General features: G+C 42.8%; 1 protein-coding gene across 3 annotated transcripts in view; it reads right to left on the reverse strand.

The window, feature by feature from the left end:
• MND1 (meiotic nuclear divisions 1) overlaps positions 1-15,584 on the reverse strand; it is a 68,289-nt gene that overhangs the window by 31,831 nt on the left and 20,874 nt on the right. For all 3 annotated transcript variants that reach the window (XM_075930076.2, XM_075930077.2, XM_075930078.2), the window contains exon 5: positions 1,793-1,867. In XM_075930076.2, coding sequence (XP_075786191.1) covers positions 1,793-1,867 — 75 coding nt within the window. The remainder of the gene's footprint in view (positions 1-1,792; positions 1,868-15,584) is intronic.

A 15,584-nucleotide genomic window follows, 5' to 3' on the forward strand; every position in this document is an offset into this window, starting at 1 on the left:
CCACTGCATATATACCAGTGAAACAATCAATCTCCAGTTTAGATTAATTTGTGAGGAAGAAATATAAATGCAATACTCTGTTAACTGATCTTTAACTTTATTATGACAGCTAAGAATAGTGTACATGAGAAGGATAATTCTTGCTTAAAGTTAAAATAAAAATAATATTAGAAAAGCCTCACTCTTCCATTCTATGGATATTAAGAAATGTGTAATTCATTAATCATGTAGTTGACAAACATTTTGTCGACTACAAAATTAATCAATAAGGGTTAGCACTGCAAGCACTCAGTCCTGGTTTGTATCAGATCCAGCAACTACCCACGCTGGGGCTCTGCACTAAGAGTATTTCAGGAGCTGGACGGGCAGGCTTCTGCCAGGTTCCAGGAGCTGAACCATCTGCGACTCTGTATGCAAAGTAATTTAGAAGGCAGTAGACAGGCAGCCCAGCTCAGTCCTAGCTCGTGCTGGATCCCAGGAGTTACCCCTGCGGTGGCTCTGCAAGGAAAGTAAAGTCGGAGCCAGCAGGCAGGCAGCCCGGCTCAGTCCCAGCTCCCACTGAGCCAGGCTGCTGGTCAGCCCTCTAAAAAATGTATTGGCAGAGCCACAGGGACAGTGGGGAGATGCGTGTAGTCAGTGGCATTAACCCATATGCTTTCACTTATCAGTTAACAGTTCAACCAGCTACACTATTATATCCCTATTCCATTCTAAACATTTTAACATGTGGATATAGCATCTTGCTGAGAAACAGTTTCTCTTACTACAGTAATTGATTAATGTTATTAATATTATTCATTCAGTACTCTAAAGAGTAAATACTGTCTATAGCCTATTTTAAAGAGAAGTCACTTTATATAATTTTATGTCACTAAAAGGTACCATATTGTAGATCACTTCATGAGAGTGACAAAAAACTATTACAAATGTATTACAAATGGACACGTATTGTAGGCTATAGAAGAATTGTATTACGTTATTTGGCAATAAGTATGTGATCCTGTAATTCAAGACTGTATCATAAGAAATTAATCCTTAACTTTTTTACATTTTCTGATACCTAGAAACTTGATTGCGCAATATTAATATTCTCTTAGCATAGTTTTTTTTAATAGGATTATTGTTTCCAACAGAAGCCTTACATTTGTTTCTCATCATTTAGGCACTGTAGAATCTCCAAAGTACAAAAACAAATTCAAAAATTTCAGATCTATAAGGTCCCTCCAAAGAATAATGTAACATCATCTAATTCAAATTTATTACTGATCAGTAAAAATCTACTTTTACCTGCTCCAATTTTCAGTTTAGGTAGGATATGGTATGAAATATTTCTACCTAAAACATGCCACTTCGTAAGCATGCTAAGTTTTATTTGGCAGTTCTCCTTCTACATTTTCAATATAGAAGGACCTTAACTGAATTGAGTCAAATATTTTAATGTTAATATCTTGATTTTATATGATACAAAATTTTAAACCTTCACAGATAGCTATGGTCATTTGGTCATTCAGCAGCCTCCGGGCATTTCAGCACTTAACTATGATTAATTTTGTTTATTGTGTTTTCAATTTGATCCAAGTTTACAAAGAGCAGCTCAAGCAATCACAAATTTCCTGCCCTTTGAAACACTCCACCTTATTCTCACAACAGATCAACATCAGCCTCATCTCTCTTCCAATATTTAGCCATTCTATTAAGATTTTCAATTATTTGATATAAACATGTTAACATCTACAGACTGGACAGCCTCACAGCCAAATTCTTTAAATGAAAAATTACAAACAAAACTTACAGTATCTTGACGTCCAATTTTTGATTTCTCAATGCTTTGCTGTAACCTCTCTTTCTTCTGGCTACTTTCAGCAAACTAAGTAAAGAAAAAATATGTTGATTGGATTCCATTCGCTATTTAAAGGTTTGATGGCACAATTTTACTTCCTCATTCCACTGTCAACAACAGCCCCAAACCCTGGATTTCATACCAAATCCAATAAACCAACTTTTGTATAATAAACTCCAGGACATATAAACATCATGTTGCAGTTATGTCTCTCAGTGCTGCACCCCTGCTCCATGGAAGCAATGACTAATGTGTGCATAATGCAACAGATCCCCCTGCTCTGCTTTTCAACTTTCACAAAGTCTGGTAACCCATGGGCACTGCCCCAACCACCTGGTTTATAGGAGCCCATGGTGTGCAAAGCTGTGGTACACTAAGTCCTGTTCTGCTCAATTGCACTGACGAGGCTAAAGCTGCAGCTGTCTGCCAGCATGTGTAGAAAGCTGCACAACTACTCACTTAGGGTATGCCTACACTAAGTACTTGTGGTTACTTGCACTGTCAGTAATGAGGGAATAGGTAGACGTAATTCACCGAAATGTATGTGCCTTACTTGTTAGTGTACGTTCTATGTAAATTTATCACTGTTTACTGGAGGGGAGGGGGGATCTTCTACTCTTTCAGAGAGTGTTTACAGTTACTCAGTATAATGGTAAATCTTGTTCAGAAGAGGAAGCAATATTTGAAAGTGGATTCTATATAAGGGTATGTCTACACTTGCACCCTCTTTCGAGAGAGGAATGCAAATGAAGACATTCGAAATTGCAAATGAAGCCGGGATTTAAATATCCTGGGCTTCATTTGCATATTCACGCAATTTCGAAATAGCGCTATTTCGAAATAGCACCATAACATGAATATGCAAATGAGCACAGGATATTTAAATCCCGGCTTCATTTGCAATTTCGAATATCTTCATTTGCATCCCTCTCTCGAAAGAGGGTACAAGTGTAGACATACACAATCCACTTTCAAATACAGGCAGTCCCCGAGTTATGCGGATCCGACTTATGTCGGATCCGCAGTTACAAACGGGGCTTTTCTTGCCCCGGAGGACGAGAGCGGTGGGACGCCCAGATGCGCCGGGGTCCTCCGGGGCGTCCTCCGGGGCGAGAAAAGCTGCTCCGCGTCTCCCCCCCCCCTGCAGACCAGGGAGACGCGGAGCAAAGCCGCGGAGCATGCGGGCAGCGGGACAGCCCAGACGCGCCGCAGTTGTCCCGCTGCCGGCGTCCTCCGTGGCTTTGCTCCACGTCTCCCTGGTCTGCTGGGGGGGGCTCTGTGACTCCAGCAGACCAGGGAGACGCGGAGCAGCTTTTACAGCGAAGTAATGAATAGGAGGAGGGAAGTTATTTCATCTCTATATTTCGCACTGGTGTAACCACTGCATTAAAGTTATTTCTAGGACTCCACTGATATATACCTTGAGAGCAATGTCCATACATTCTCCCTGCACAAGAATAGCAGTTTTCACAGTTCACACCCATTGCTCTTCCCTATGGTGCAGTCAAAGATTGAAACCTTCCTAAAATCTGTGCATTATCTTAAAGTGACGATCTCTTATTTTTCAGAGCAACAGTGATTTTTTTTCTCGGATATCATCTTTCTTGATCCCAAATTCTCAACCTCTCTAACCACTAATATCCCTCCAACCATGTAACCTGCCTTGCTATCATATTAAAACAGCTGTAAATCTGTCATAAGTCATGCAAACATAGTCCCCAGTATGTACACTGGATAGGAATCAAACCAAAGGTCTTCATGCCAACCACCAAGAGAATTTTTTTCATATGACACACTGGTATCACTTTGATCTTTAAAAGAAATATGATCATAGTTGGTTTTCTTTCAGTCAAGAAACCTAACCAAAGATGGTAAGATGAAATACCACCATAACAGGTGGGAATAGTACACGATAGTTACCAAATTCCAACATCCCTTTCTCAGATGTTCATAATTTAGTTAAATTAATTCCTTCTGGGCTGAAATTTCTCCATGCTCTGCCTCAGCTCCACGGTTACCACTGGTGTGCTTTTTAATTTGAACAAAAAGACTATTTTGTATTAAAATAACTGCACATGTATACAAATAATATACTCCTTCCTATATTACAGAAATCTTGCTCATCATGGAAGAGATTAGCTAAACTGGATCTCAGAGAAGGTACAGAGAAGAGGTAATTTTGCAGCATTTATTACACCATATATTGTTTTCATCAGAAATTATGGGCAAGAGTAACTCATTAGCTGAAGCTAGAAAGGAGTCCAACAAAATATAGATATACGGAAGCACAGAAGAATCCCGTTCAAGTCATCTACGAAAACATTAAAGATAGACCCATTACCGTATTTTCCGGCGTATAAGACTACTTTTGATGCTAAAAAACATCCCCCAAAAATCGGGGGTCATCTTATACGCCGGGTATACAGGCGGCGGGGCAGCCCGAGCCCCTCCGCGGCTTTGCAAAGCCTCGGGGGAAGCCGGTGGCGGGGCATCCCAGGCGCACCTGGGATGCCCCGCCGCCGGCTTCCCCCGAGGCTTTGCAAAGCCGCGGAGGGGCTCCGGCAGTGGGGCAGCCCAGGCGCGCTGGGGCTGTCCCGCTGCCGGGGCGTCCTTAGAGGCTTTGCTCCCGGTGTTCCTGGTCTGCTGGAGACGGTCCCCAGCAGACCAGAGGCACCGGGAGCAAAGCCGAAGCGGTGGCGGGGTGCCACGCTTCTGAGCAAAGCCTCAGAAGCGCGGGAACCCGCCCGGTGCCCCTGATCTGCTGGAGACGGGGCGAGAAAGCCCCGTTCGTAAGTGCGGATCCGACATAAGTCGGATCCGCGTAAGTCGGGGACTGCCTGTATATGTAAAAAAATAGTTTTTTTTTTTAAGTTTCTGAAATTGAAAGGAAAGGGAAAAAGTTGAAATGTATTAACTGGGCAGTTGTTCCAAGCCTGCTGAGCAGCATGGAAGAATGGGTGAAATCTGGACCTGGTACAGGAGTAAAGAAAGCAATCAAGAAAGAGTGAAGCACAGGAAACATAAGAGAAGATGAAGGTAGAGCTATAAGAAGAATCTGGCTTTACAGACAGTGGAGTATGCATAATAAGCTAAGAAGAGAGTGGAAATCATATGAGGGATGATGCGTAGAACAGAAGAATTGAGAACAGCAAGAAGAGGAAGAAAAACCAGTCCTACTACCTTTCTAGACTCCTGAGGGAAGCCTTTTCTTTTGGAGATTGGGAGAAAGAGAGAAAATACTTAGTACAAAAATTTTTTTTTTTTTGCATGAATCTAATTGTACCATAAAAAGGCAGATTTGTTTAGTTGAATGTAATCTTTGGAACAGGGATGTTAAATATAAAGTAATCAGTTAATTGAGTAGTTGATGGAATTTCCATTGACTACATTAATTGATAAGGGGAAGGTGAGGCACTCGCTATCCCAGCTGTGCCCCGGCCTTTTAAATGTAGTAAGCACCATCTGCAGCTCTTAATATGGGTACGTCTAGACTACATGCCTCTGTCGCCAGAGGCATGTAGATTAGGCTACCAGACATAGTAAAATGAAGCGGTGATTTGAATAATCGCCGATTCATTTAAATTTACATGGCTGCCGCGCTGAGCCAACAAACAGCTGATCAGCTGTTTGTCGGCTCAGCGCGATAGTCTGGACGCACGGGTGGCAACATCAAAGGTATTTGTCGACCACCCAGGTAAATCTCATCCCAGGAGGCTTACCTGGGTGGTCGACAAATACCTTTGATGTCAACACCTGCGCGTCCAGATTATCACGCTGAGCCGACAAACAGCTAATCAGCTGTTTGTCGGCTCAGCGCGGCAGCCATGTAAATTTAAATGAAGCGGCGATATTAATCTGGGAATAATTCTTCTAACACTTAAATCATTAATGCTTCTTCCAAAAAAATGTTTCACATTTGTATGCATTTTGTTTTATCTATAATGATAGCTGTAAACTCTTCAGCTGGAAAACAGAAAATAAATACAGTTCAGGTGTTTTTTAATTAGACAAAAGATGGATTTGACAAAAGAAAATCATGTGCAAGTTTCCATTTTAAATGGAAGAATTAAGTTTCTCTGACTGCTTTTAGAATTGGTGTAATTGGCAAGACTTGAGGGACAGATGGCTGTCTACTCACATATCAAGTATGCCAAATCAACCTGAACAACAACAAGAACAAGCAGAAATGCCTCATTCTTTATCCTCACTTCACAACAGCAAGCAATCTTACTGTAAGAGCTGAAACAGCAATCAAAAAGCCATCACACACATCTGACAAAACAGTGCAAGTTTTAAACATGTGAAAAATCCCACAAACCTTTAACACTGTTTCTCTTAATGCACAGTTTAGAATTTGCTGAACTAGGAATTAAGAGACCAAGTAGGGATTAATAGCTACAAGGTCTGTGAACAGCAGAAAGAATGTTGAGGAACACTACCACTAAAAATAAACAAAAAAGTCTCATTTTGACAACTTTTACCTACAGGGCTTTTCAATGATTGCTCTTTCTAACCATCTAGTGCACTAACTGTCAAAGTTTCAGGGACAAAACAGAAAAATCTCAGACACTATGTGTGTTACTCAAAATGGGCTGATAATTATACTCTGCCTCCAGTTATTGTCTAAGAGAGTACAAATATAATTCAAGTCATTATGGAAGCTGAAAACATAAGTCTAAGGTCTACATTTACGTATTAGCGGCGAGGAGTCCTGTGGCACCTTATAGACTAACTGAAGTGTAGGAGCATAAGCTTTCGTGGGCAACGACCCACTTCGTCTTTGCCCACGAAAGCTTATGCTCCTACATTTCAGTTAGTCTATAAGGGTATGTCTACACTACAGCACTAATTTGAATTAACTTAATTTGAATTAGTTAATTTGAACTAAGCTAATTTGAATTAGTGCATCTAGACCTAAAAACTAGTTTGAATTAGCATTTTGCTAATTCGAACTAGCATGTCCACATTGAGTGGACCCTGAACCGAGGTTAAGGATGGCCAGAAGCAGTGCTGGCAGGGCATCAGGTTAGGACTTAGAGCGTGGAGCTGCTGTCTCAGGCTAGCCGAGGGCTGTGCTTAAAGGGACCTGACCCCCACCCCGGACAGACAGTTCTCAGGGGTTCCCGGCTTGCAAAGCAGTCCTGGCTTGGAGTGCCCTGAGTGCCCACACTCGGCACATCACAGCACTCGGCTATCAGACCGGCTGCACTTGCCGCAGGCTGCCATCTGCAGGGGGGGTCAATCAAGGGGCTTCAGGAGAGCTTCCACCCCGAGAAGCCCACAGAGCCACCCCAGTCCTCCCCATCGGGGGCTCGTACCCCATTCCTCCCTCACCTCCTTCCACTTACCCCCCCTAGACCTCCTTCCTGATGTACAAAATAAAGGACATGTGTGTTCAAAAATAGAAACTCTCTTTATTGAACAAAACTTGGGGAAACTGGGAAAAGGAGGTGAGAGAGGGTGGGAGAGGGGAGGGCAACTACAATGATGAGGGGTTTGGAACAGGTCCCATATGAAGAGAGGCTAAAGAGACTGGGACTTCTCAGCTTAGAAAAGAGGAGACTGAGGGGGAATATGATAGAGGTCTATAAAAGCAGGAGTGGTGTGGAGAGGGTGCATAAAGAAAAGTTCTTAATAAAGAAAAGTTCCCATAAAGAAGGACTAGAGGACACCAAATGAAATGAATGGGTAGCAGGCTTCAAACTAATAACAGAAAGTTCTTCTTCACAAAGCAAATAGTCAACCTGTGGAACTCCTTGCTGCAGGAGGCTGTGAAGGCTACAACTAGAACAGAGTTTAAAGAGAAGTAAGATAAAGTCATGGAGGTTGGGTCCATGGAGTGCTATTAGCCAGGGGGTAGAAATGGTGTCCCTGGCCTCTGTTTGTGGAAGTCTGGAGATGGATGGCACGAGACAAATGGCTTGGTCATTGTTTCGGTCCATCCCCTCCAGGGTCCCTAGTGTTGGCCACTGTCGGCAGACAGGCTACTGGGCTAGATGGACCTTTGGTCTGACCCAGTACGGACATTCTAAGCTCAGGGCTCAGGGTCGGGGGTCTCAATGGACCACCTTTATTTTCATGCAAACCTGCTCCCGGGTGGCCACGCTGGCAGCTATCCTGCCCTAGATGGCCACTTTCCTGTGCCTAGTGCAGAGGTCGTGGATGAGGTCCACGATGTCCGCACTAGACCAGGCGGGCGTCCGCCTCTTGCGGACCCGGGCAGGCTCCCGAGAGCCGCCAGCCTGGTCCCAGGAAGAGGTGGAGGGCTGGGTGGCAGCGGGTTGCTGGTTCGTGCTGTGCCAGGTGCAGGGTCTGCTGGCTGGGTGCTGGCAGGCTTGCACCTGGCACGGGCACCGTAGCCAGCCTGTGCCCCTTTAAGGGCTCCAGGGCCAGGAGGGGGGCATAGAGTTTCCCTGGTGGTGCCCAGAGTGGCCACCAGGGAAAGCTGAGAAGGGCTAGCCTCCCACTAGTTTGAATTAAGTGGCTACACAGCCCTTAATTCAAACTGCTTAATTCGAACTAGGCGTTAGTCCTCGTAGAATGAGGTTTACCTAGTTCGAATTAAGCGCTCCGCTAGTTCGAATTAAGTTCGAACTAGCGGTTTGTATGTGTAGCGCCTATCAAAGTTAATTCGAACTAACGACTGTTAGTCGCCGCTTTTGCAGATTCAAACTAACACGGCTACCCCTCTGATTTATGTATTAGAAACATATCAGAAAACCCAGAGTAGAACACACACACAGACCAAGAGTGTCTCTACACTGCAGGGCTTACCTCAAAATAATCTACGCAAATAAGAACATAAGAATGGCTGTGTCAGACCAAAGGTCCATCAAGCCCAGTATCCTGTCTACTGACAGTGGCCAGCACCAGGTGCCCCAGAGAGGGTGGACCAAAGACAATGATCAAGCGATTTGTCTCCTGCCATCCCTCTCCAGCCTCTGACAAACAGAGGCCAAAGACACCATTTTATCCCCTGGCTAATAGCCTTTTATGGACCTAACCTCCATGAAATTATCTAGCTTCTCTTTAAAATCTATTATAGTCCTAGCCTTCAGAGCCTCCTCTGGCAAGGAGTTCACAGGTTGACTACACGCTGTGTGAAAAAGAACTTTCTTTTATTAGTTTTAAACCTGCTACCCATTAATTTCATTTGGTGTCCTCTAGTTCTTCTATTTAGGGAACTAATAAATAACTTTTCTTTATCTGCCCTCTCCACACCACTCATGATTTTATAGACCTCTATCATATCCCCCCTCAGTCTCCTCTTTTCTAAACTGAAAAGTTCCAGTCGCTTTAACCTCTCCTCATATGGGACCCGTTCCAAACCCCTAATCATTTTAGTTGCCCTTTTCTGAATCCTTTCCAAGGCCAAAATATCTTTTTTGAGGTGAGGAGACAACATCTGTACACAGTATTCAAGATGTGGGCATACCATAGTTTTATACAAGGGCAGTAAGATATTCTGGGTCTTACTTTCTATCCCTTTCTTAATAATTCCTAGTATCCTATTTGCCTTTTTGACCGCCGCTGCACACTGTGAGGAAGTTTTCAGAGAACTGTCCATGATAATGCCAAGATCTCTTTCCTGATTTGTTGTAGCCAAATTAGCCCCCATCATACTGTACGTATAGTTGGGGTTATTTTTCCCGACATGCATTACTTTACACTTATCCACATTAAATAGAGCTACATAAATTGAGTATCTTGTTTTGAAACAGAGAGTGTCTGCACAGCACTTATTTCAAAATAGAGACTCTTCCTCCGACTTCCCTTATTCCTCGTACAATGATGGTTACAGGATTCGTAGTAAGAAGTCCTCGAGCTTGCCAGGATTTTGACACTATTTCGAAATAACTGCCAGTTGTGTAGATGCTGACTCAGTTCTTTCAGAATAGCGCCAGTTATTTCGAAATAGTGTTGTAGTGTAGACATACCCTAAATCTAGCAATTTGACAGCAGCCTTTTACAGCTGCATTTGTTACTCTATTTTATGTAGATTTAATAAACTAGAAGTAATTTTTAGACAATTAAGTCACTTCTAAAGTCACATCTGACTGTAATGGAACTATGGGTATTGTAACAATTTGCTGTGAAGTCTCCCATTGTGAAGTTTCCCATGTGGGTGACTTTTTCTTTTAAAAGAATTGTCCCTGCTTCAAATTAAGTTTATGAAATTTAGGTTTACTGATGTCAAAGGATGTCATTCACAGATCAGACAAATGAATGGCCTTAAATTCTTGTTGTGAAGTTTTATTGTGCCACTCTTTCCAAAGAGGGTACCTGTGTCCAGTAAGCTTCCAAATAAAATACTACAGTACCATTAGAATACTAGAAATTCCTCACTCAGGACCAGATTTTGCTATCCTTAGTTGCATAATCTATTCCACAGATTACTAAAATCTTCTTATTCACTAACTAAGTCAGTGGTACTTCACTCATGAAGCAAAGTACTATTTAATTCAAGTTACAGTCTCTGACCGTAAATAGGTCTGCCCAAAATAAGTTCACATTGAAGTCAAGGAGATTTTTGCCTCAACTTCAGCACAAGCAGATGAGGCACATGTCTGAACCAGTAATTTCTCAGAAGAGAGAGAGATATTAAAAATTCTGAATTCAGTTTCACAGTCTCTATCTAAAAGGCTGATATTTTTCCTTCAAAAGATAATCATTGGGATACAAGGTACAAATAAGATGATGTACATCTTTTAATTCTTTTTTTAAAATCTAGTCCATAATTCCTTTATAATACATATACAACCAGCTTTTAAAAAAAGTTTTCTATGAAATCACTCCTATTTTACATCAACTGATGATGGATGAATCCATAGTTAATAGATATGCCATCAATTCTGGTTGTGTATTAATAGCTACTAAAAGAGAAAGCATGAAATTCCATTAAATGAAAACAGAATTAGTAGTTTGCTTAATTCTAATAAAAAATCTCCAGAGTATCACATTTTCAGAATATCTTCTAGGGATGTAAAATTCTGCCACGGAAAGGGGCTGCTCTGGATGGTCTAGAGCTCCCCCTGCCAGTCTAGTGCAGCTCCCTGCTCACAGGGGAGAGGGGGAGGCAGAGGGTGTAGCTGCTCAAGCCCCCACCAATGAAATGGTTAACCATTCACATTCCCAGCATCTGCCCAGGAAGGCCATAATGAAGTGTCCTAAAGTACCAAAGCATATCTTTAGATATCATTACAGAAGTCTGCAGTAATAAATTACAGCGTTAAAGGTTGGTTCTCTAATAATCACTACAGACTTAGCCAAGTCAAAGTCATTTCAAGAACTTAGATTTTAAAATAATACAAGATACAAAAAAGGTACATATAAATTGCAAGACAACAGTTAACACTATAACTTTAAACAAAAGAAGTCTCAGCATCTTTCAGGAAATGGATCCAGAACCACGAATTATACAGAATTTGATAAACCATACTACACTGACAGCTAATGTCAACATAAGATAGATACCATCAAGTGTATTCATAGCCTTAGGGTCACAATACACCTACTAGTAACAGTACATGTAGTTCCATTACTGACCCAGACGTCTGCCTAAATCAGCTCTCACTGATGTTGAGGCAAAAGTTTTAATCCATTTAATGTGTGTAATATTAATTTTGTAGCATTGTCATGCAGTACCAACTTAAATGCCTTATAGAAGTCTAAATATATTACATTATAACTTTGGCTGATAAAGGTAAAAGTTTTAATCGCATAAAAATACCAAATTAGTTTGACATTTTCTATTTAGCTCTGCTGACTGGCATTAATTACATTAGTAGTAAGGACGTTAAGAGGCGGGTAATAGCGTAATCATGAGGTGGATGAAATTTGCATTGACTACTCGGTTAGTCGATAAAGGAAGGCACTAAGAACATAAGAACAGCCATACTGGGTGAGACCAAAAGTCCATCTAGCCCAGTATCCTGTCTGCCAACACTGGCCAATACCAGATGCTCCAGCAGGAGGGATCACAACAGGTAATGCTCACGTGATCCCTCCCGTCACCCCTTTCCAGACAGAGGCTAGGGACACCATTCCTACCCATCCTAATAGCCATTGATGGACCTAACCTCCATGAATCTATCGAGCTCTTTTTTGAACCCTGTTAAAGTTCTAGCCTCCACCGCATCCTCTGGCAAGGAGTTCCACAGGTTGACTGTGTGTTGAGTGAAGAAAAACTTCCTTTTGTTTGTTTTAAACCTGCTGCCAAATTTCATTTGGTGACCCCTAGTTCTTAAATTGTGGGAATAAGTAAATAATTTTTCCTTATTCACTTTTTCCATACCAGTCATGATTTAGTCTCCTCTTTTCTATGCTAAAAATTCCAAGTCTTTTTAATCTCGCTTCATATGGACCTGTTCCAAACCCCTAGACATTTTTGTTGACCTTTTCTGAACCTTGCATCAGTCCAAGAGCTACCCCCGCTGCAGCTCTGCAATTTAAATGTAGCAGGAACCAGATATGCAGGCAGGGCAATTCCTACTACATTAAACTGCGGAGCCACAGCGGGGGTAGCTTTTAGACCCAGTGTGAGCCAGGACTGAGCCAGGCTTGCTCAGTCCTGGCTAGCGCTGGGTCCAGCAGCTCCTGTCCATTGGGGGGGGGGGGGAGGTGTCCCAGCCAGGAGCTGAGACCCCCCCCGGACGGGGACTGCTGCCGGAGCAACCTCTGTTTGAGGCAGCCTCCCCTGACCGCCCCCCCACTCCCCGCATCATGCTGCTGCCTTTGATAGAGGCAGCAGCGTGGGGGGAGGCAAGTGGCACTGCAGAGATGGTGCTGGGGGGAACTAGCTTTTAAGCCAGCTCCCTGCTGCTGTCTCTGATATAAAGGTAGTTGGGGGGGGGGGGGGGGCCGGAAGCAAATAGTCAACAATTGACTACTGTTTTACATCCCTAATTAGTAGTAGTCTTTACTTCTTTATCAAGTCCCATATCAGCTGTTACACTCTGAATCAATATCAAATTGACAGGCGTGTAGATGAATCCAGGGCATACCATTTTATTATTTTAGAATATACATTAGCTTTCTTCTAGTTCCCTGAATTTCCTCAGTGTTCTAAGGCATATTAAAAACCAACAATGATCCAGAAAACTCCTTGGTCAACCTTTTTAAAACTCTGCATACAAGGTATCTGGACCTAATGCTGGGAAAAGTTTGGAAGAAAATAAAACCTTTTTGTATATTCCCCGCAATTTTTTTTAACTGTTGTTCAACTCTGTCAGTAATGGTTCTCTTGGCAGAGGCTCATTTAATAGTTCTTATTAGGCTAGATTTGCTGCAGATATCATTGAAAATGTTTGCCAACTTTACTATTCACAGGTGTTCTGTGGTTCTTAAAAAGGAAACTGGGTAGAAAAACAGGACTCTACGTAAGTCAGTGTTCCCTGGTCTATAGAAGGGGACAAGTTCAAATTAAGATATGCAACTTCAGGTATGTTAATTATGTAGCTTAAGTCAAAGTATCTTAACTCAAATTTTGGTGCCGTCCACACTATGGGAAGTTGAAGGAAGCGCACTCTCAGTTCAAATTAGAGTATGTTCACTAGACCAGGTAATTTGAACCCCAGAAGATCGACTGCAGGTGCTTCAATCTTATCTGTAGTTTAGACATGGCCTGAGAGCTTTGCTATGGACTTCAATGTGGCCAGGATTCCACCTTGGGCGGTGAGCAGAAAACCAACAGCAAGATGGGAAACCAAAAACAAAAATCAACCAAATAACAGTGATAAACATCCACAATGAAAAGTGAATTAAAGTCAAGATTAATTGCCATGTTCCTGATACCACAATAGGACCACTGCCTAGCATGTTTTCTCACTATTCACTAAGTGAAAAAAAATATGAGAAAGCATCTACTAGGTGACAGAATGCATTATGATTCTTAAAAAAGTGTCTCCTCTAAGAAAATATTCATTTAAAACCACGATTTAATCCTGAACTCCTTACATCATTATTGGAGAAACAAGTTAATTTCAGCGGAGGCAAAAATAAAAACACCCAGGGAGTATTTTCTGCTCTCTGTGGACTTTCTAGTAATTTACAGTTACTATACTGGATGTGGAGATGCTTGAAAAGTGGAATATTTCAGTCTTGTCTAGCACTAGCATTTTTCAATCTCACACTGTTGCACACTGTTGAAGGTTTTCCAGTGATAGCAAAGGCAAAAGCACAACTATAGAATTCCAGCACTGTTACAGTGTTGCTCCCCAGTACATCACTTTGCATAATGTTATGAAGTTCTCCTCCCCACCCCACCCCAAAAAAGTGAATCCACAATCATAATGAAAGCTGAACCAAAACACGGAGACATCCAAGAATAAAGTGCCTCACTTTCTTGGTTCCAAATAGGTGAGTCAGACTCCATTGCTAGTGAGCCAGTGAATAATTTGGGTGTGGTTTAGTAATTCATAAAACACAAACAAGTGTTAAGTGGCAAAAGCAGTTATTGAACTGACTGCCCCTAGGCTTGTCTTCACAAGGATTTCGAAGTGTGTTAGAACATGTTAACAAAACACTTATTCAAAAACTCTAACTGTAGATTTTAACATGTGCTAGTCAAGCAGAAGGCTAGGCTTAATTTTTTAGTTACACCAGGGAGGAATTTGGCCCACTGTTTTACATTTACAGGCACATCTGTGTCACAACTGTTTATTTTTACTAACAGAAATCTGTGATGTTAGATCATCCTTGTTAACACCGTCTAAAGATGAAGAAAGAGGTTTAAGCCAGGTCTACTGTTCAGACCTCCGCTGGTGTGAAAAATCCACACTCCTGAACCTCATAGTTATAGCAGGTCTATCTTGCCCACCTCCCCCAAATCCCATTCCCACCCTTTAGACCAGATCTGGTCGGCAGGGTTAGTCCCTGGTGGATCCTCATTTACATATTTACCTACGCCTCTGCAGGTATCGCAAGTTTGCAGTTCTTGTTGGCTGCAAATTGCCATTCCCAGCCAATGCAATCAGGGCCGGATTAAGGGGAGGGCTAGCTGGGCAGCTGCCCAAGGCGCCAACCTCTGGGGGGTGCCTGATGGCAGCTAAGGGGCTCCATGCACCCGGCCGCGCAGCGCCCCTTAGAGCTGCAATCAGGAGCCTTATGCCCGGGGCTGGGGGCCGCATGGCGCCCTTAAAGCGGCAATCAGGAGCTGCGTGCCTGACTGCAGCTGTAAGGTGCACAGTGCGCTGGGGTTGCACATGCGCTGTGCGCCCGGGGCGGAGCCACGCATGCGTCGCACGCCCGCTGCCCGAGGCGCAGGAATGGCTCGAGCAGGCTCTGAATGCAATTGGTGGGAAGTGACATCCCAGTCCGCAACGCTTCCCACTGCTTGCATTGGCTGTGAACCATTGTTTGCATCCAAACAGAACTGCAATCCTCCAGTACCTGCAGAGGTGCAGGTAAACATACTGGTGGTGGCCCACCAGAGACTAACTCTGCAGGCTGCAGTTTTTTATTGCCCACCCTTGCTTTAGACAATGCAAGGCTGGTATGGGGGAGGGAGCGGAAGGAGTTAGCCTGAATCAATACTGAGAGGTGTTCTGCAAACACAGGTCTTGTCTACACCGGAATACAAAAATTTTGTCTGCTAGTAGAGTCCTATCTTCACTACATCCACATTTGTTATTACCATCAAAAAATACAATTTTCATAGCACAGCCAGAGATTGGATAGTGTCAGTTAAATTCAGAAGACATAAAAGATTCACCCTCTACCAAGCTGCTAGCTCCCCCCTACTCCC

This window comes from Pelodiscus sinensis, chromosome 4 (genome assembly GCF_052426305.1).
Source record: "Pelodiscus sinensis isolate ZL-2025 chromosome 4, ASM5242630v1, whole genome shotgun sequence".
NCBI classification, from domain to species: Eukaryota; Metazoa; Chordata; order Testudines; family Trionychidae; genus Pelodiscus; species Pelodiscus sinensis.